Raw genomic sequence first — 19972 nt, forward strand, 5'->3', positions numbered from 1 at the left:
TATGGAATATGCTCTCAGAGGAAGTAGTTGTACAGATCCAATAACAACCTTTAAAAGACAGTTGGATAGGTACAGCATGTGGATCAAAAGATTATAGGACAGGGGTTCCCAACCATTTTTATGCCATGGACCAATACCATTAAGCAAAGGGTCTGTGGACCCCAGGTTGAGAACGCCTGGCTTAGAGGGACATGCAGCAAACATGGGTGATGAGACTAGGTTGGATGGGCATCTTGGTCAACAGCTTCAGTGGTGTATGACTCTATGACTCTAGTCAGCCTCCTGGTAAATACAGTTGCAGTCATATTTTTATTGTTCCGTGCCTAAAATACAGAAGAATCAGGAAACATTATTCTAATTGCTTAACCTAAACCTTTTACCCCCCTCCCCAGAACTGATAGAATCAAGATGGTTTTGAGGTAATGTCTTTTTGTTTCGGTGAAACCATTTGAGAAATAGCACAAAGGCACCAAGAACATCGACTTCTCTAACTTCCGCTAATGCCCCACCTCCCCCTCGTACCCCATCTGTTACTTATTTTTATACACACATTCTTTCTCTCACTCTCCTTTTTCTCCCTCTGTCCCTCTGAATATACCCCTTGCCCATCCTCTGGGTCCCCCCCCCACCCCTTGTCTTTCTTCCCCGACCTCCTGTCCCATGATCCTCTCTTATCCCTTTTGCCTATCACCTGTCCAGCTCTTGGCTCCATCCCTCCCCCTCCTGTCTTCTCCTATCATTTTGGATCTCCCCCTCCCCCTCCAACTTTCAAATCCCTCACTCACTCTTCCTTCAGTTATTCCTGACGAAGGGTCTCGGCCTGAAACGTCGACTGCACCTGTTCCTACAGATGCTGCCTGGCCTGCTGCGTTCACCAGCAACTTTTATGTGTGTCACCAAGAAAGAAGCGGTTTATGCTTTATTATGTTACTACTGATTTAATATATCTCTGGAAATAGACATAGATGTTCTTTTGAAATTATACAACCAATATACTTATTCTAAATGTGTGTTATTCTGATGCAAGATACATACCATACCCATACTAGAAATGGACCAGTACAGCTTCCGTTCCTTGATGTCAATCGTGATAAACTCAACATGATCCAGGTTATTCGTGAAGAGGACTCTCACATTGGAACCATCCATATTGGCACTGGCAATCTTTGCAGGGACTCCATTCTCTGTACCTTGGTCAGTCCAGTATAGCTTCCTGAAAATATTTTGTACGCTACTCTCAGTTACTCTGTATATTCCATCATCGATTAGAATATGGAAAATTTCAACACACAAGCATTCAATTAGATTGTTAAAGATTTACTGTGTCACAAAAACATGAGCATTGTAACAAATTGTAGATTTTGCCCTGGCACCAATTTATAAATAGATTAAATTCATGATGTCTCAATTACTTCCTCCGAATGAGATACAAAATGCCACAAGCGGCATAGACTGGAGAGGTGTGCTGAAACACTAATAACTCAGGATGTCCACATTGACCCACATGTGTGCACATCCTGATTAAAGCAAGAGGGCTTTCTGCTGTTTTCTAATCCATTCCAGAATCAAAGGGTCATAGCTTTAAGCAGGAATGAGGAAGCAATCTTTGCAGCATGATTTTAGATCCTGTCAATCTTTGTCTTGTTTGGATAAAAACCAATGACTATTTTCACCTTAAAAGATCTGTTACTGTACATATTAACAAAGCCAAATTAATCACTTCTATTGCAACTATGCATATCAAAATGAATGTACCTGAGTATATACACCATGGGTTCCCAACCTGGGCTCCACGGACCTCTTAATTAATGGTATTGATACATGGCATAAAAAAGGTTGGGAATCCCTGATATAAAGTTTAATTTGTATTTGTTAGTTTGTAAAGGTTGATGCTGAAGCAAACACAAATCTGCATGATTATTTAAAAGATATATGCATTTTATTGCTCTGTCTCATCGGGTGCTTTTAATGAGATCTATCTTATGAGCATAGGAAGAGAAGTGGAAAATGCCCATCTATACTCACATCCTTCTGCAGATAATACAGTAGAGAACATCCTGACATTCTGCATCAGTGGAAAATGTATGGAAATGTACAGTGGTGGAGAAGAAGGCTCTACAATGGGTAGTCAAAACTTCCCAGTGTATCACTGGACATATATACAGAAAGAGGCCGGAAAAGGGCAGTAACACCAAGGATCCCACTCACCCTGTTCATGAACTGTTTGTCCCACTCCCATCAGGGAGGAGACTACATAGCATCCATGCCTGGACCGCCATATATCAAAACACAGACTTTCCCCAAACAGTGGTGGGTCCACATCCCCCCACTACCATTACTTCGTCAGTTTCTGTCAGAGTCACCTTATGTACAAAAACTCCTGTGCCAAGCGCAGGATTTTCTGGACATACAATCTATGTACAGTCTAAGCTATTTTGTGTATTTATATTTATAGTGTGCTTTCTTCATTGTGTTCTTTATCTTAATCATGTTTTTTGTGCATCATTGGATATGGAGTTACGATTATTTTCCCTTACACTTGTGTACAGGAAATTATGTTAAACAACCTGAATTTTGAATATCTTGACTAGTTAAGTAGGTATCAATAATGATATTCTTTTCAATAAGAAGAATTGACTATTAACATGACACTAGGGGTTTCCATATTTGGAAATGGTAGATTTTTGTTGGAGATAGTATGTGACTGAAGTGAATTCATTCATTAACCTGTATATTGCCATGTAAAACAGACTTGACAATACTGGAATCTCTTTGTGTGTGTGTGTGTGTGAGATCTTCTTAATTCTTCCTACAAATTCTGGCCTCAAGATAGTGTCTGTATTTAACCACTCCACCATCAGCAGCTTTGCCTTCAGTTGCCATGCTACTGAGGTCAAGAAAATTCTATCTCACTTAGTCTAGTTCCCACTTCTCCTTCCCCTTAGAAATCATTTTAGTTCCTTCCAATATCTTCCTTGTCTTGTTTAGATAAAGCTTACCTACCTAGCTTCTTTTGTGACATGACACCAAATTTCGATTAGTAAGACTACAGTGAAGTACATCTGATTGGTTTGCCATGCCTTTGAGTCCATTTACGTACAATAATCGTTTGAACACAGGAGTTAAGTCTTTTCATGGATGGATAGATAAAGGTCATGTCTCAACAGTCTTTTCCCCCATCATACTGATTATTTTTATTTAGCAATACAGTGTAGAGTAGTCCCTTCCAGCACTTCGAGCCATGCCCCCCTGACATACCCGATTAACCCTAACCTGATCACGGGACACTTTACAGTGAGCAATTAGTCTACCTGGTAAGTCTTTGGACTGTGGGAGGGAGCTGGAGGACCTGGAGAAAACCCATGCATTCCATGGGGAGGACGTACAGAGACTCCTTACAAATCAGCACCAGAACTGAGCTCTGAACTCTGGAACGCCCTGAGCTGTAATAGTGCCGCGCTAACTGTTACACTGCTGTGCTGCCTGATTAATCTTTATGTTATTTTTTAGGAGCAAAACAAGTGATGCTGCATGTTAACATTCAAATATTTTGCACTATGCAAAAACAAAAGTTTCGAATTTTCAAATAGAACCATACCATAGAAACTACAGCACAGAAACAGGCCTTTTGGCCCTTCTTGGCTGTGCTGAACCATTTTCTGCCTAGTCCCACTGACCTGCACACGGACCATATCCCTCCATACACCTCCCATCCATGTATCTGTCCAATTTACTCTTAAATGTTAAAAAAGAACCCGCATTCACCACCTCGTCTGGCAGCTCATTCCATACTCCCACCACTCTCTGTGTGAAGAAGCCCCCCCTAATGTTCCCTTTAAACTTTTCCCCCCTCACCCATGTCTTCTAGTTTTTTTCTCCCCTTGCCTCAGTGGAAAAAGCCTGCTTGCATTCACTCTATCTATACACATCATAATTTTATATACCTTTATCAAATCTCCCCTCATTCTTCTACGCTCCAGGGAATAAAGTCCTAACCTATTCAACCTTTCTCTGTAACTGAGTTTCTCAAGTCCTGGCAACATCTTTGTAAACCTTCTCTGCACTCTTTCAACGTTATTTATATCCTTCCTGCAATTTGGTGACCAAAACTGAACACAATACTCCAGATTCGGCCTCACCAATGCCTTATACAACCTCATCATAACATTCCAGCTCTTATACTCAATACTTTGATTAATAAAGGCCAATGTACCAAAAGCTCTCTTTACGACCCTATCTACCTGTGACATTTTAATTTCTACAAAAATTAAACTTTTACTCACCCTTTAGCCGGATTCACCACAATACCAACAGGTGACCCAACACCACTCCTTTGCCCATTGTTGGTCAGTATTGTTTTTTCGTACTTGACATCACCCTGCACTTTAACAACCTGAAAGGAAAGGAATTATTACAGAAAAACACACACAACAAATAATTACAACAAGTCTGCATTTGTATCATAATGCTAATGCTTCAAAAGAACATTAGAACTCATGTCCACATGTCCCACGGCAGCTTGGTAATAAAATATTCCCTCTGCCATTTTATATTGTATTTTTAATGTAAATTGAATATAGCTCAAAACATTTATTTATTTAGCAATACAGTACAGCGTAGAACCTTCTGGTCTTTCAAACCACACCGCCCTGATGGAGTGAAGGGATAGGTAAATGGGGGTATAGACTAGGGACAATGATTAACTAATGATCAATCACTTTGTGGGCGCCTTAGCTTACTGTTTTGGACCGTCAAAAAGAAGCTTTACCCAGCAACCGGTGACGTACTAGTCATTGTTCTCTAAAGAGAGGCAAAGGCTCAAATAAGGAACTATCTGATCTTGCAGAAGCAGCTCAAGGTATAGCTAAATATGGGAAGTATAGTGTAGGGGCTAGAATGTTCTGGAGAAAAGGGGAAGGGTCTGAATGAGGAACTGATGGGCTAGTTTTGGCTTAAAATAATTATAACTAACTAACCAATGATTATTTTACATCTAATTATATCTTAGCATGTGATTGAAATAATTCTAATATTATCTAAACTTGTAATCGTAAGTTTTTCTGCTACCTGATCAATGTTATAAATTGTGGAGAACTGTGTAATTTGGGGGCAGTGTCTGGACTGGCTCTTTTGGGAGATCAGTCTGTAACCTCCCCCATAGCATGCTATGAGTAAAGAATAAAGGTTTGAAAAAAGAATTACATGTGTTAGTGTATTTGTGGTACTATCGTCTTTGCATCGGTCGGTCCAGTACGACAATTTGGCGAGCCAAAGCCAGGGGTCCAAGACGAGGATCTCGTGAGACGGTGTCAGCGGTCGACTCGGTGGCAGTGACGTGAGAGAGGTGGGCCCACAAGTTAAGAGTGACCTTGACCTCTCTCATTAATTGCCCACCTTGACAATCCCCTCGTCTGGCGGATAATCCTCTGACGGACTCTTTTCGAAATCTAAGTTGAGGATCATCCGAGTACCACAGGCTAAAAGAGGGGCTAGAGTCCCGAACGAAGTATAAGGTAAGGTAAGGGGCTACAGTTCCCAATGAAGTATTGTGAATATTAAAGCCTGCCAGTGCTAACAAATTGGGCAGCGGATCATTGGTAGTGATCTATTACATTTTCTTTGAGTGTGTTACAGCAAATTGGTCAGCGGGTTAGTGGCAGTAACCTATTACATTTTGGAGCTGGTAACCATTCTAATTGGCGTGGGGGGCCGGGGTGTCTAGCGCAGTAAATTGACCAGCACAGGGCAGAGCAGATGTTTGGCCAAACACAGGGGAAGTGACTCTCCTCTGCAATCTATCCGGATGCTGTAAATACGTTTTGGGGAACATTGTGACAATTTGCCTGTCCCAGCACCCTGCCTTAGACCGGTTGCTAAGAGGGGAAATCCCCCACGCGAAGGTCAGGACCTTGAAGTGGGTGCAGAGAGACACGGCACAAAATTAATGGGGAGTAGGGGTTATAGATTAAAGCGAAGTAGTTGGGAGCATAACACACGTCGCAGAGGGATTAGTGTATGTGACAATGAAGGAAATTCGAAATCGTGGGAAATATTAGAAGGACTGCGTGAGGATCACAATAAGAATAAAGAAAAACAAGATAGGGAAAAAAGAGATAGGGGGGCTAAGGATAGACGGTAGGACGATGATGAAGCCAGGAAAAGTAAAACTGAGGTACCTCTTGACCTGTCTGGACTGCCCATGCTCCTTAATGAAAATGAGACTGAGGAGGAGGAGGTATGGCACATTCCTGTTGCCCGCATTTGACCCCAACCCATGACGCTACCGCCCCCATATAACATTACTGCTGCCCAACCCCAGGCACCTCTGAATACACCGTCCCCAAGCCCAATAGCCTCCCAAACCAGGGGACAACTTCGGTGACGGGGGAGTAATAGGTGCCAGACTAGGAGGCGACGAAACCTTTCGGTGGGAGATGGCCCCCTGATAGACCCTAAGACAGATACTGATTATGACTCTGGTATTGAAAATGATGATTCTGAAGACTCGAGACCCAGAGGGAGAGGGATCCCGGGGCAATTTCCCAACAGGGCCGTTCCCAACCCTAGGGTAGGACTGCCGAACCAGGCGGCTACTATGCAGGTTTATACTCCTTGGAAGACCCAAGAAATATGTATGATCATGAATCAGGCCCCGAACAGGAAAAATGATCCCGAGGGATTTATCGATTACATGACTGGTACAATCCAAATATTTCAGACAACTCCCCAGGATCTCTTTAGCTTGTGCTGCATGGCTCTTACGACCAGTGAGCAGGAGAAATGGAAAGGAGTTATAGAGGATCATGCCAACTGGGAATCCTTTTCCACCGCAACCCCGCCCCCAGAACAGGTGGACAAAATAAAGAAGGCTCTAAGGAAAGCTTTGCGGCGCCCCGTAGACATCACCAAGGTCCTCGAATGCCGACCAAAGGTGGGAGAGGACGGTTGCGATTTTTGGGAACGCTTCTGCTCCTTTTATGCAACCTATGCTGGAGATGCCACTTATAATGCTGGCAATACTTCGCCCCAGTTTATTTCGATGATATTGCAGTGCGTCCCCAAGGATGTGTCCAAGGCTATTAGAACTGATATGGACTGGCCCGATAGGAACAAGCAGGCCGTGAAAGGGGCAGTTGAGCATTTTTGGACTCATGGCAGGGATTCCAAGCCAACCAAAATAAAGCATGAAATTGTGCAGCCTATACATCCGGTGGTCCCTAATCCCACTACAATTTTAAGCAACACTCTACCGGACTCCCAAGTTTTTACTATAGTCGATCTGCAGCATGCGTTTTTTTTTTTGCAATACTCCTTGCTCCTGAGTCACAGTACCTTTTTGCATTTACCTTTCAAGATCAGCAGTACACTTGGACTAGGTTACCCCAAGGGTTTGTGCACTCCCCCACCATTTTCTCGCAGATATTACATAGGCAGCTTAGAGATTTACAATTTCCAGGGGGCTCTACGGTAAAACAGTACGTAGATGACCTCCTACTGGCAAGCCCGTCAGAAATCTCAAACGTGCAGGACACCAATACGCTTCTGAATGTCCTGTATTCATGGGGATACGTGATCCCGCCCCAAAAAGTAAAGAGAGCCCAACAGCAAGTGAGATTTCTGGGAACCCTTTTGAGTACAACTGAAAGGCACCTCACCCCAGAAAGAGTGACCCCGATCCTTGCGAACCCCCTGCCATCTACACCGAAAGCCATGCATGCTTTCCTTGGTCTGGTAAACTTTTGCAGACAGTGGATTCCCAATGCTGCTCTGTATACAAAGCATTTGAGTTCTCTGGCTTCCAGTATGCTTAACGGGCCCCTAGAGCTAACTGAGCAACAGAGAGAGGCTTTTGAGGAATTGAAGAAATCCCTCTCGAGAGCACCTGCTCTCGGCCACCCACTCTATGACCGTTCTTTCCAGCTTTTTTGTGAATGTTTTAGATGATTGTGCCACTGCAGTGCTCACTCAGATTCATGGGGATAGACGCAGGCCTTTTGCCTATTATTCCACTAAGTTAGACCCCGTAGTGCAGGGATTACCACCCTGTTCGCAGATGCTCCTGGCCATTTACTCCCTGGTTATGGCTGCTTCCAACATCACCCTCCAACAGCCAGTTACAGTGTATTCGTCCCATACCATTGTGTCTCTGCTGACTTCCCACCAGACCCAACATCTGACTCAGGCCAGACTAAGCCATTATGAAATAGCATTACTTAATAACCCACTCCTCACCTTTGCATACTGTGATACCGTCAACCCCGCTACATTTTTAGAGACAGCACCTGTTGAGTTGTCTGAGCTTCCTCATGACTGTTTGCTACGGAACCATTTTCTCACCTCACCGCACCCAGACCTCTCAGATGCAGCTATTCTAGGGGCACAGCTCACTTTGTATGTGGATGGCAGTTCCACAGTCTCTTGAGACAGGGGAGCACCTCTGCGGCTGCGCCATTGTCGACGACGACCGCACGCTCAAAAGTAGCGCTCTCCAGCCCCCAGTTTCTGCCCAAAAGGCAGAGCTTTTTGCTCTCACACATACCTGCATCTTAGCCAAGGACAAAAAGGCCAATGTTTATACAGATCCCGTTACGCATTTGGGGTGGCTCATGACTTTGGACAACTCTGGGTGCAATGAGGGTTCCTCATCTCCTCTGGGACCCCCATCCAGAAAGCCATGTATGTAAGGAACCTCCCTCAGGCCATACTCCTCCCTGAAAAATTAGCCATTATTAAATGTTCGGCTCATCTAAAAGATGAATCTGCAGTGACTAAAGGAAATAACAGAGCTGATTTGGCCACCAAGCAGGCTGTGCAGGAGACAACCGCTATAGTTTTAACTGCAGAGCGGTTGGTCTTCACCCTGACTAAAACACTACGAGCGCCGGGCACTCCAGACAGGGCTACAGTTCAAAAACTACAGGGGGACGCCCCTGATTCAGAAAAACAGCTCTGGAAAACACACAGATGTACACATTCGGTCCCCAGTTGGCCAAGTTTGTATTCCTAAATCAGTGCTGCCTATGTTGCTCGATTGCTTGCATACGGACACCCACCTTGGCAAGGGGAGAATGAGTAATATTTTGCTCCGTACATGGTGTCACCCCAGGCTGGAGGAAGCTGCTGCAGCAAAAATACAAGGCTGTTTGATTTGCTAAAAGACAAACGCGGGAAAGGGAGTAAAGTGTGCCCCAGGGAAAACCCCCTTGCCAAGTGGCCCTTTTGAATGTATTCAGCTTGATTTTATCGAACTACTACGCATACACTGTTATAAGCATTGTTTAGTGATTGTAGATGTGTTCAGTAAATGGATTGAAGCCTTTCCGACCACCAGTAATAAAGCTTCTCTGGTAGTAAGGTTGTTGCTTACAGAGGTTATACCGAGATTTGGAGTGCCCAGACAAATAAGTTCAGACAATGGCCCTCACTTTGTAGGAAATATAAATAAAGAGCTCTGTGAGGTGCTGCGCATCCAACAGCAGTTTCATTGCGCTTACCACCCGAAGGCTGCAGGAATAGTGGAAATGGCCAACGGCACCCTGAAAAACAAGCTGTCTAAGTTAATGTCCGAAACCAGACTGAGTTGGCTGAAGGTCCTTCCACTTGCTTTATATCATATGAGAATTACCCCACACTCCACTACAGGGGTATCTGCAGCTGAAATTGTTTATGGGCGTCCTGGAAGGACCCCATGGGACGCTGACATGCAGCCTCCCACCCAAATTGATCTAAGTGTCATGGGGGATGAATTGCAGAAGTACTTTCGCCAACTAACATCCTCTCTAAAGTCTCTTCACTCCCAGGTACAAAATACCCTTAAGGAGCCTGGAGGTCAGGGAACAGAGTGGCCAGAGTTGAAAATTGTATATTCAGTACTGATCAGGGATTGGAAGCCTTCCAAGCTTGGACCCCGGTGGAAAGGGCCATTCCAGATACCTCTGCAAACACCGACAGCTGTTAAGGTTCAAGGGCACAGCCGCTGGATCCACCTAAGTGATTACAAACGATGGGCTCTGCAGGTGGACTAAAGACTATTATTGGACTTTTCACTGTTATAACTACCTCCACGGTATTAAGCCTGGAGCACAATTTATTTTATAAGACTCATATGCGTCTGCATGGTAACCGTACTGCATGTTATCCTTTGGTACAATCTGTAGAAGCATTGTTTCTTGCTAACCCATCAGGGCTAAGTTGGGCGGAATATGACTTAATAGTGGAGGATAGATCAGGGGCAGAATGTAAGGGGATAAGAGGAAAGTTTAAAAGGCAGGTTATGGGAAAGTGCCTCGAGAGAGTGGGTGGTGAGACTACTGGCAAGGGCATTGGGGATTATCCCTTCTGTTTTGTAGTGGAGGGAGAGGGATGCGTCTTTGCCAGAGTTCCCAGGGAGATACCTTGCCTGAAGAAACATTGTCCGGACTGCCAATGTAGGATAGACCAGGGAATATTCTCTTGCAAATGTATCCACAAACAATGCATGCCCCTCTTTAAGGGAATTGTGGATATTGCAATGGGACTCACGTGTTCAGGGACTCAAAGTTCAGGGACTTTTGAATACTCCTCCCTGTATCCACAGGAGCACTTGTGGAATGAAAAAATAGTGAGTTACAAAAATACCTGTTACAGAGCCAATATGTGTTATTGTTCAACGGTACCTATACTACAGCTACCACCACTCTGCCTAACCTCCTTGCAGTAGGAACGATTGAACCACTTTCTGTTCCCTGCCCTCAGGTTGCCCACGTTCGATGGCGACTGACAGCTCAAGCCGTGAGTAAGGAATTCTGTGCTGACTGGGGGAATCCTGTTACTCTGGGCTCTTCTCTGGGCTACGGGTTTCTGAGCACTCTCTCTCTAGAGGGTTCGGCAGGAACCATAGCTGCAAAGAACTGCAACTACCTCACTTGTGGGCTGGCGGCATTGGGAAACAGTACGATGTAAGGTCTGGAGGCTGTTAACAGAGAATTGGTGGAGTTGTGACTTTACGCACAGCAGACCAGGTATGCTGGGGATTATCAGCTGGCCCAACAGGGAGGGGTATGCGCCATAGTCAGAGACAAAGTTATCACCCTTGATACTGACGAATCATACAACGTGACCTGCCATTCAGTCTATTAAGAAACAAATGGATGATTTCAGGCAAGGTTCAGGGAAGGGGGATGGCTGGTTAGGATGGTTGCAGGGAGGATCATGGGGGTCTTATTTACTGCATGGGCTGATTATTCTCATTGTTATAATTATTGCTTGCCGTGTGACATGACCTGCCTAAATGTTGGCTGCCGACTTTTCACGGAAAGATTGATGATGCCCTTCTCGTCCCCCATTTGATTGGTTATCATGGTATGATAAAAGGGGGGAATGATGGAGTGAAGGGATAGGTAAATGGGGGTATAGACTAAGAACAATGATTAACTAATGATCAATCACCTTGTGGGCACCTTAGCTTACTGTTTTGGACAGTCGAAAAGAAGCTTTACCCAGCAATCGGAGACATACTAGTCATTGTTCTCTAAAGATAGGCAAAGATTCAAATAATGAACTATCTGATCTTGCAGAAGCATCTCAAGGTATAGCTAAATATGGGAAGTATAGTGTAAGGGCTAGAATGTTCTGGAGAAAGGGGAAAGGGTCCGAATGAGGAACTGATGGGCTAGCTTTGGCTTACAATAATTATAACTAATTAACCAATGATTATTTTACATCTAATTGTATCTTAGCATGTGGTTGAAATGATTCTAATATTATCTAAACTTGTAATCATAAGATTTCCTGCTACCTGATCAATGTTATAAATTGTGGAGAATTGTGTAATTTGGGGACAGTGTCTGGACTGGCTCTTTTGGGACATCCGTCTGTAACTTCCCCCATAGCATGCTATGAGTAAAGAATAAAGGTTTGAATAAAGAATTATGTGTGTTAGTGCAACACACATCAAAGTTGCTGGTGAACGCAGCAGGCCAGGCAGCATCTCTAGGAAGAGGTACAGTCGACGTTTCAGGCCGAGACCCTTCGTCAGGACTAACTGAAGGAAGAGTTAGTGAGAGATTTGAAAGTGGGAGGGGGAGGGCGAGATCTGAAATGATTGGAGAAGACAGGAGGGGGAGGGATGGAGCCGAGAGCTGGACAGTTGATTGGCAAAAGGGATATGAGAGGATCATGGGACAGGCGGCCCAGGGAGAAAGAAAAGGGGGAGGGGGGAAAAACCAGAGGATGGGCAAGGGGTATAGTCAGAGGGAAAGAGGGAGAAAAAGGAGAGTGAAAGAAAGAATGTGTGTATAAAAATAAATAACGGATGGGGTATGAGGGGGAGGTGGGGCCTTAGCGGAAGTTAGAGAAGTCGATGTTCATGCCATCAGGTTGGAGGCTACCCAGACGGAATATAAGGTGTTGTTCCTCCAACCTGAGTGTGACTTCATCTCTACAGTAGAGGAGGCCGTGAATAGACATGTCAGAATGGGAATGGGATGTGGAATTAAAATGTGTGGCCACTGGGAGATCCTGCTTTCTCTGGAGGACAGAGCGTAGGTGTTCAGCAAAGCAGTCTCCCAGTCTGCGTCGGGTCTCGCCAATATATAGAAGGCCACATCGGGAGCACCGGACGCAGTATATCACCCCAGCCGACTCACAGGTGAAGTGTCGCCTCACCTGGAAGGACTGTTTGGGGCCCTGAATGGTGGTAAGGGAGGAAGTGTAAGGGCATGTGTAGCACTTGTTCCGCTTACACGGATAAGTGCCAGGAGGGAGATCAGTGGGGAGGGATGGGGGGGACGAATGGACAAGGGAGTCGCGTAGGGAGCGATTCCTGCGGAAAGCAGTGGGGGGGGAGGGAAAGATGTGCTTAGTGGTGGGATCCCGTTGGAGGTGGCGGAAGTTACAGAGAATAATATGTTGGACCCGGAGGCTGGTGGGGTGGTAGGTAACGACCAGGGGAACCCTATTCCTAGTGGGGTGGCGGGAGGATGGAGTGAGAGCAGATGTGCGTGAAATGGGGGAGATGCGTTTGAGAGCAGAGTTGATAGTGGAGGAAGGGAAGCCCCTTTCTTTAAAAAAGGAGGACATCTCCCTCGTCCTGGAATGAAAGGCCTCATCTTGAGAGCAGATGCGGTGGAGACTGAATTGCAAGAAGGGGATGGCACACCTGTGAGTCCGCTGGGGTGATATACTGCGTCCGGATCTCCCAGTGGCCACACATTTTAATTCCACATCCCATTCCGATTCTGAAATGTCTATCCACGGCCTCCTCTACTGTAAAGATGAAGCCACACTCAGGTTGGAGGAACAACACCTTATATTCCGTCTGGGTAGCCTCCAACCTGATGGCATGAACATTGACTTCTCTAACTTCCGCTAATGCCCCACCTCCCCCTCGTACCCCAACCGTTATTTATTTTTATACACACTTTCTTTCTCTCTCTCTCTCTCTCTCTCTCCTTTTTCTCCCTCTGTCCCTTTGACTATACCCCTTGCCCATCCTCTGGGTTTGTTTTTTTTTCCCCCTCCCCCTTTTCTTTCTCCCTGGGCCTCCTGTCCCATGATCCTCTCATATCCCTTTTGCCAATCACCTGTCCAGCTCTTGGCTCTATCCCTCCCCCTCCTGTCTTCTCCTATCATTTTGGATCTCCCCCTCCCCCTCCCACTCCCACTTTCAAATCCCTTACTCACTCTTCTTTCAGTTAGTCCTGACGAAGGGTCTCGGCTGAAACGTCGACTGTACCTCTTCCTAGAGATGCTGCCTGGCCTGCTGCGTTCACCAGCAACTTTGAAGAAGGTTGGATTATCCTGTTTAAATGAAAGGGAAGGTGATAGGTTTCTTGTGTCCAATGCCACAATTCAATCAGCTGTTTAGAATTTTGTTTAGTAATGCAAATGAGGCTTATTTCCAATCATACTAAACAAAATTTTCATTTATTTGACTATTAGACTTTATGTCCTTCACACAAGAGATTTATTGACTAAACGCCAAAGTTATGTTTGATGTTTCTGCAAATTATTTAAATTAGCAGTCATCTAAGTTGGCCTTCTATCAATGGCTCTGTGACCATATTTTGGCAGATCTGCTTGTTAATGCAAATATCTAATCAGCCAATCACATGACAGCAACTCAATGCAGAGAACCATGTTGTTGTTAAGACCAAACACCAGAATGGGGAACAAAAAAATCTAGGTGACTTTGACCATAGACTGATTGTTGGTGCCAGACAGGGTGGTTTGAGTATCTCAGAAACTGCTGATCTTCTGGATTTTCACGTACAACAGTCTCCAGAGTTTACAGAGAATGGTGCAAGAAACAAAACAAAAATCCAGTGAGTGGCAGTTCTGTGGGTGCAAATGGCTTGTTAACGAGAGAGGACAGAAGAGAATGGCCAGACTGGTTCAAACTGACAGGAAGGTGACAGTAACTCAAACAGCCACATGTTACAAAAGTGGTGTGCAGAAGAACATCTCTGAACACACATACCGAGCCTTGGAGTGGATGGGCTACAGCAGCTGAAGACCACACCAGGTTCCACTCCTGTATCTATTAAAGCGGCTAGGAAAGTGTATGTTGCTAAGAGTCAAAATAAGAACAATCATTTTAAAATATCACCAAGCCACATTTGTGAAAGAATCAACATATAGACAAAAGTTAAGTTTCAAATCAATCATTTCCAAAAGGAGCACCAGAATCATAATGGTGTAAAAATTAACTATTTACACCAGAGGTTCCCAACCTTTTTATGCCATGGACCCCTACCATTAACTGAGGGGTCCATGAACCACAGGTTGGGAACCCCTGGTCTAGAGTAATATAATAATCCAATTTGCATATCAGTAGGTAGGTTGGATTAAGTTATCAAGAATTATTATAATGAAATTTTGGAATTTAAAGTCCATAATTTATGCATTTGTAATTAGATAAAAAACCTTGAGAGCTAAATGTTAATTTTCTTTTTCGATGTGAATTCAAACCCATTTAAGCATATGGACTGTGGGTTGAAGTTGGTATAGTAAAGGTTCATTGAAATCCAGTCAAAAGCCAAACCCATAGGGGAACTAATGATGGAAGCTGGGGCAAACACTGTCCTATTGGTCCCATCTAACTTCACGGTGAATTTCTCCCTAAAGACACATAAATCAGAGTAAGGAAAATCCGCACAGCCTCCAAGTTCAATGTTCAAAGTAAATGTATTCTCAAAGTAGATATATGTCACCATATACAACACTGAGACACACTTCCTTGCAGGCATACTCAATAAATCTACAATAGAACAATAACTATAACAGAATCAATGAAAGACCATACTAACTTTGCCGCTCAAACAGTCTGCAAATGACAACAAACTGCACAAGTACAAGAAAGAAAGAAATAATAATGAGAAGAAATAAAAGCAATACAGACAAAATGCTTGAGAAACTCAACAGGTCAGGCAACACCTATGGAAAAACATAAGCAGTCAACGTTTCGGGCCAAGACCCTTAATCAGGATTTATTCCTCTATATAGATGCTGCCTGATCTGCTGAGTTCCTCCAACATTTTGTGCATGCTGCTCTGGATCTCCAACATCTACAGAATCTATTATGTTTATGAAGGAGGGTCAGTTCAGATTTGTACAAGTGCATACAAGGCAAAACAAACAAGATGCATGAGGAATTCAGCAGGTCAGGCAGGCAGCATCCATGGAAAAGCTGGTCGACATTTTGGACTGAGACCCTTCTTCAGGTGGGGAAAGGAAGGAGGAAGACACCAGAATAAAAAGACAAGGGGAGAGGAAAGGAGATAGCTAGAAGGTGATGGGTGAAGCCCAGTGGGTGGGAAAGATAAAGAGCTGGAGAAGAAAGAATCTGATAGGAGAGGAGAGTGGACTATGGGAGTAAGGGTAGGAGGAGGGACCCAGGGGGAAGTATAGCAGGAGAGAATAAGTAAAAGGTCAGAGTAGAGAATAGGGGAAGGGTGTGGGGCGGTGGAGTTTTGTTCAATGGAAGGAGAAATTGATATTCATAACATTAGATTGGAGAGTAGCCAGAAGGAATATAAGGCTGACCTCAGTTTGCACAAGAGGAGGCCATGGTCAGATATATCCAAAAAATTCAGGTCTATCAGTTATTCGTGAGTACTTTTTAGGATCACTAACTCTTTCAATCAATGCTAGACTTTGTAAAATCTGCTTCGCACTGCATAAGTGGGGGCTAAGCATAACTGTAAGATAATTAAGCTCTTCCAAACAATGCACATCTTTAATTATCATATCTCTTCCAGATGCCACTGCAATTTCTTTTCAGAATGTGTTCAAAGAAGATAGTATTAGCATAATTAAAGTTAGTCATAGTCATCGAAAATTAGAGCACAGAAAGAGGCCCCTCAGCCCATCTAGTCTGTGCCGACCATTTAAACTGCCTACTCCCATTGACCTGCACCCAGACCAGAGCCCTCCACACCCCTCCCATCCATGTACAGTACCGATCCAACTTCTCTTAAACGTTGAAATCGAAACTGCATCCACCACTCGCACTGGCAGCTCATTCCACACTCACACCACTCTCCCAGTGAAGATGGTTCCTCACATGTTCTCCTTTAACATTTCAACTTTCACCTTTAACCACGATCTCTAATTGTAGACCCACCGAACCTCAGTGGAATTACAAACAAAAGAAAATCTGCAGGTGCTGGAAATCTAAGTAACACACACAAAATGCTGGAGGAACTCAGCAGGCCAGGCAACATTTGGGTTGCCAACGGACAAGAGTAGCAGTCAAATACGTTGTGTTTACCCTGTGAAAGACTACCATGACCATGAAGCCTTGCGCGGGCACCTGTGTGCACATGCATGACTCTGTGCATGCGTGTACGTGCCGATTCTTTTCTACAAATTGTTTTTTGGCGATTCTGTTTTGGGGGATGTTAATCACGACTGGAATATAGGTGATAAGTGGCTAATACACTCAATTTCGTTTCTAAAAGAGTTTATCTAACGAATTTAATATTAAAGACGTAACGCATATTTTCCTCGCATGAATATAGTGATAAGTCAATTATCTGGGGAGCTTGAAGTAAGTGTTGACCGAACTTCCAGTAGAAATGGTAGAGGCAGGTTCGATATTATCATTTAAAGAAAAATTGGATAGTTATGTGGACAGGAAAGGAATGGAGGGTTATGGGCTGAGCGCAGGTCAGTGGGACTAGGTAAGTAGCGTTCGGCATGGACTAGAAGGGCAGAGATGGCCTGTTTCCGTGCTGTAATTGTTATATGGTTATATAAGTCACTTATTAGTCAATAGCATCATCACATTTTAAGTAACATTTGGATATTAAACACACAGCACATATTTTCCCCGTCTGAACATATAAAATCATTGCAACACACCAATATCGCTGAATCAGTGGGAGCCCTGGGCTTGTTTCCCTGCAACAAGACGGTCCCATTGGGGGGTGATGGGAGACAGCGATACTTGAGTGGGGTTCCTTATGTCCAGTCTATTCCGCAATTTAGTTTTCGTTGCATTCATTGCAGAGATATGTTGGAAATGGAAGCAATGTTTTCAGTGCTTTCGTGACTATCTCAGGATATTTAGCCTTGACTTTGATCCGGAATGCCGGCAGAAATGTTATGTCAAACATACTTTTCAGCCCGCAGTCATTTGCAAGCTCGAGGAGTTGATCTCCTTCCTGCGCAGACATGGATGACGTGAGGGTAATGATCTCACGTGCGTTCAAGCTCAACAGTGGATGTGACAGGGAATGAGGAAAGGTGCAGCTGACTCATATCACCAAATCATATCGTTTCCTCGCAGCCCGGTAGCGCATGCTTTGCGGCCCGGTGGTTGGGGACCGCTGCATGAGTCATTATACGGTGTTAGAGAAAATAATTTGCTCACCACTGGACGAAAGTCATCAACTGAACTTACATTAATAAATTGGGCCAAGGAATGGTGTTTGAGACAAAAACATTGAATTGTCAATCACCATAAAACTACCTCAAAGGACAAGAAAATATTATTGTATCTCCCTTCACTTTCTCCTATTGTCCACTCTCCCCTCCTATCAGATTCTTTCTTCTCCAGCCCTTGACCTTTCTCACCCACCTGGCTTCACTAATCACCTTCCAGCTACCCTCTTCCCCCCCACCCCCCAACCCTCCACCTTTTAATTCAGGTGTATCGCCCCTTCCCTTTTAGTCCTGCTGAAGGGTCTTGGCCCGAAACGTTGACTGCTTACTCTTTTCCATACATGCTGCCTGACCTACTGAATTCCTCCAACATTTTGTGTGTGTTGTTATGTATGCACTTGTACAAATCTGAGCTGACCCTCCTTCATAAACACAAAACGTTCTGTAGATGTTGGGAATGCAGAGCAACACAGCAACACAGCAACACTGCTGGAGGAACTCAGCAGATCAGACAGTATCTATAGAGAAGAATAAATCCTGATGAAGGGTTCCAGTTCGAAATGTCAACTGTTTATTCCTCTCTATTGATGCTGCCTGAGCTGCTGAGCATTTTGTGTGTGACCATTCTTCACACTTCATTTGAAACACGATTCAAAAAAACATTTAGTCTGATCATCACTGAAAACAAAAAAAACTGCATCTTAACACTCTCCAGTTGCATTACGTCTTAGAAAATTACTTTGACCCTGCACTTCATTTAAATGCATCTGCAGTATCTATCCCTCATCCATGCAGCAGTTCAGCTGCATCACTGGGCATGCAGTACCGTGCAAAAGTCTTTAGCTAGGGTGCCTAAGACTTCTGCACAGTACTGTATTTGTCAACGTGCAGCAGAGAGTGAGGTTATAAATCTGATAGGAACAAAGAATGCTGGGAATGGTGTCATGGTGTGGCATGGGTAGACACACCCAGCCCTGAGACAACGGGCAAGGTCAATTGATTCCAAACAACTGGTTTATTGATTATTGCAGAATGTCTCTCTGGTGCTTCCCACTCCCTCACCTCTCCCTGCCCTCTTCCCATTCTCAGTCCACAATTGAGAGCCACATCAAAAACAGGTTATCATCACTCACATATGGAATTTGGTTTCTTTTGTGGCAGCAGTACAGTGCAATACATAAAATTACTACAATACTGTACAAAATTCTTGGGCACCCTAGCCTAAGACTTTTATACAGGACTGTATATTATGGCTTTCCAGATACAAAACTACACTTAATACTACGAGCTAAATAAGTACTCTTATTTCTGTTTCCCAACCACCTTCCTATTTTAACCAATACACAGTACGGTGCAAAAGTCTTAGACACCATAGCTATATACTATATATGTGCCTAATATGTTTGCACAGAACTGTAGATCACAAAATTTTAGAAATTTGTGACAGTGCTCTCAATACTTCAGTCTGAGATCCACAACTCAATAGTGGCAACATATATCGATCAAAGAGCACATAACTATAGTGTAGTATCTATATTGTATGATATATCCGCCTTTGAGAGGTTCACAACACAGTGCTTTCACTGGACATCAGATAATGGACATGGAATGTAGAACATATTGGAATAGAGCTCCTATAATTTCAATCTGTTGTTATAGCATTTCCTGGCTGTTCAGTGTATTCCAGCTGCATCACTCCTACAGCAATTAAAATGCAGTTAATTTACAAAATTACTTCCAGTTTGGTTGCCGGCCACTCAACCATGGTTTTTTGGTTGGGCGCCGGATGCTCGAAGAGATCCGGCGGGGTGCGGGCGCCCGGCGCTCGGCCGGGGGCCGTGGTCGAGTGGTCAGCGACTTGGGCCGGCTCCCCCACTGGACTTAGTCTGGTGAGGAGGGTGTGAGGACACCCAGCAGGACTAAAAGAAACAAGACCTGACAAAAGGCAGATAAGCTCCTTGTGAGCCAACGGCCGTCTTCCGTGGAAGAGATTAAAGCCTCACCACGTATCTATGAATCATATGCTATGCAGCTAGTTAGAAGAGATATGATGAACTTGGGCACTGCACCGTGTGCCTGGACCTGCCCAAGGCCTCCGCCTAAGGAA

The 19972-nt window shown here is 44.2% G+C and overlaps 1 protein-coding gene across 1 annotated transcript in view; it reads right to left on the bottom strand.

Moving 5' to 3' along the window:
- LOC140198774 (low-density lipoprotein receptor-related protein 2-like) overlaps nt 1-19972 on the bottom strand; it is a 359184-nt gene that overhangs the window by 302158 nt on the left and 37054 nt on the right. Inside the window, 5 exon segments of the mRNA XM_072259784.1 lie at nt 1036-1213; nt 4284-4398; nt 14963-15084; nt 15086-15099; nt 19601-19740. Of these exon segments, the coding sequence (XP_072115885.1) occupies nt 1036-1213; nt 4284-4398; nt 14963-15084; nt 15086-15099; nt 19601-19740 (569 nt within the window).

The sequence above is a fragment of the Mobula birostris genome, chromosome 6 (genome assembly GCF_030028105.1).
Source record: "Mobula birostris isolate sMobBir1 chromosome 6, sMobBir1.hap1, whole genome shotgun sequence".
Classification (NCBI taxonomy): domain Eukaryota; kingdom Metazoa; phylum Chordata; class Chondrichthyes; order Myliobatiformes; family Myliobatidae; genus Mobula; species Mobula birostris.